At 52.3% G+C, this 1,586-nt stretch overlaps 1 protein-coding gene across 1 annotated transcript in view; it reads left to right on the forward strand.

The window, feature by feature from the left end:
- Nucleotides 1-1,155: 1,155 nt before the first annotated feature.
- PI4K2A (phosphatidylinositol 4-kinase type 2 alpha) overlaps nt 1,156-1,586 on the forward strand; it is a 26,913-nt gene continuing 26,482 nt past the window's right edge. Inside the window, exon 1 of the mRNA XM_024735087.1 lies at nt 1,156-1,583. Within this exon, the coding sequence (XP_024590855.1) occupies nt 1,236-1,583 (348 nt within the window). The 5' untranslated portion in view covers nt 1,156-1,235. The remainder of the gene's footprint in view (nt 1,584-1,586) is intronic.

Below are 1,586 nucleotides of genomic sequence, written 5' to 3' on the forward strand. Positions count from 1 at the left end.
AGACACTGAGGCTTAGAAAGTTAAGTAACATACAAAATAATAAGTGTGGCGCTGGGGTTCAAACTCAAACGTCTTTGATTCACTCTTTTCCCAATGATGAAATAAACATTCACATTTTAAGGCAAGACAAGAAAAACTTAAAAATTTTCTCTGCCAGTTTGGGCTTTCTTCCTCTCTAGTGTGCGTTATGCATCTGCATTATGCATTAACCAGACCTCCCCAATAGCAGAAATACAAGATCAATTTTTCTTCTGGCGCCAACCATATGACTCCTTAGAAAATAACATTCCTTTCTCAATCCTTGTGTGTACAGACATATTTGGTGAACTTTATGTACAATTCCAATGTATCATTTCCCTTAAAGATAGCGATTAGTGAGGAACAGACTGATTAGACGACCTGGGGAGATACTAGCCTGCACATAAGAGAAGTTCTTAGCATAAATACTTACGACTTTATTAATGTTACTAGCTATATTACTTGTATTCTGCCTGTTTTACAGGATTGTTTCTCACATTACCAAATGTGTGACTGAGCCCCTGATAAAATTAATGATGATTAGCTGACTTGAAATGATTGACCAAATATATAGTCCTGTAAGATCAATGATGTAGGACCTCTCTGGCGGTCCAGAGTTTGACTCCGTGCTTTCGTAAGCCAGAAAGAGAAAAACAAATATCATATATTAACGCGTATACGTGGAATCTAGAAAAATGGTACAGATAAACTTATTTGCAGGGCAGGAACAGAGACGCAGACGTAGAGAATGGACATGAGGACACAGGGGGAGAAGGAGAGGGTGGGACGAATTGGGAGATTAGGAATGACATATATACATCACTAGAATGTGTGACTGAGGAGCTTGGCTGCTTTATTGTAAACTTCCAAACAAGGGCCAGCAATCGGAATCTAAGGGCGGGGCGGGGCTGGGCTGGTAAGAGCAGAAGGAGTGTCTGACCCGGGGCTGGCTCCTGGAGCATGCGCAGTCTTCACAGAAAGTGATCAGCGAAAAGTGCTGAGGACGCTATTGCGTAGGCGTTGTTTCTGATTGGCTACCGTTCGCCCGCGAGGGGTCGTGTCTACTCGTCGCCAAGTAAACAGGGAAGGTAGGGGCGGGGCCAAAGAGGCGTCGGGACCTGGTTGGCCCGGGGAGGGTTGGGGGTTTCGCGGATTGGTCCCAGCCGGGATCTCAGCTGTGCGAAGCGCACCGGGTCCTGGAGCCCGCGGCCTGAGGGATGGACGAGACTAGTCCACTCGTGTCCCCTGAGCGGGCCCAACCTCCGGACTACACCTTTCCGTCCGCCTCGGCCGCTCACTTTCCGCAGGTGCCGGGGGGCGCGGTCCGCGTGGCGGCGGTGGCCGGCCCGGCCCCCTCTCCGCAGGGCTCGCCAGGCCACGACCGGGAGCGGCAGCCACTGCTGGATCGGGCCCGGGGCGCGGCGGCCCAGTGTCAAACCCAAACCGTGGCGGCGCAGGCCCAAGCCCTGGCCGCCCAGGCCGCGGCGGCCGCGCACGCCGCGCAGGCCCACCGCGAGCGGAACGAGTTCCCAGAGGACCCCGAGTTCGAGGCGGTGGTGCGGCAGGCC

Source organism: Neophocaena asiaeorientalis, unplaced genomic scaffold (assembly GCF_003031525.2).
Source record: "Neophocaena asiaeorientalis asiaeorientalis breed wild unplaced genomic scaffold, Neophocaena_asiaeorientalis_V1.1 scaffold240, whole genome shotgun sequence".
In the NCBI taxonomy this organism is placed as follows: Eukaryota; Metazoa; Chordata; class Mammalia; order Artiodactyla; family Phocoenidae; genus Neophocaena; species Neophocaena asiaeorientalis.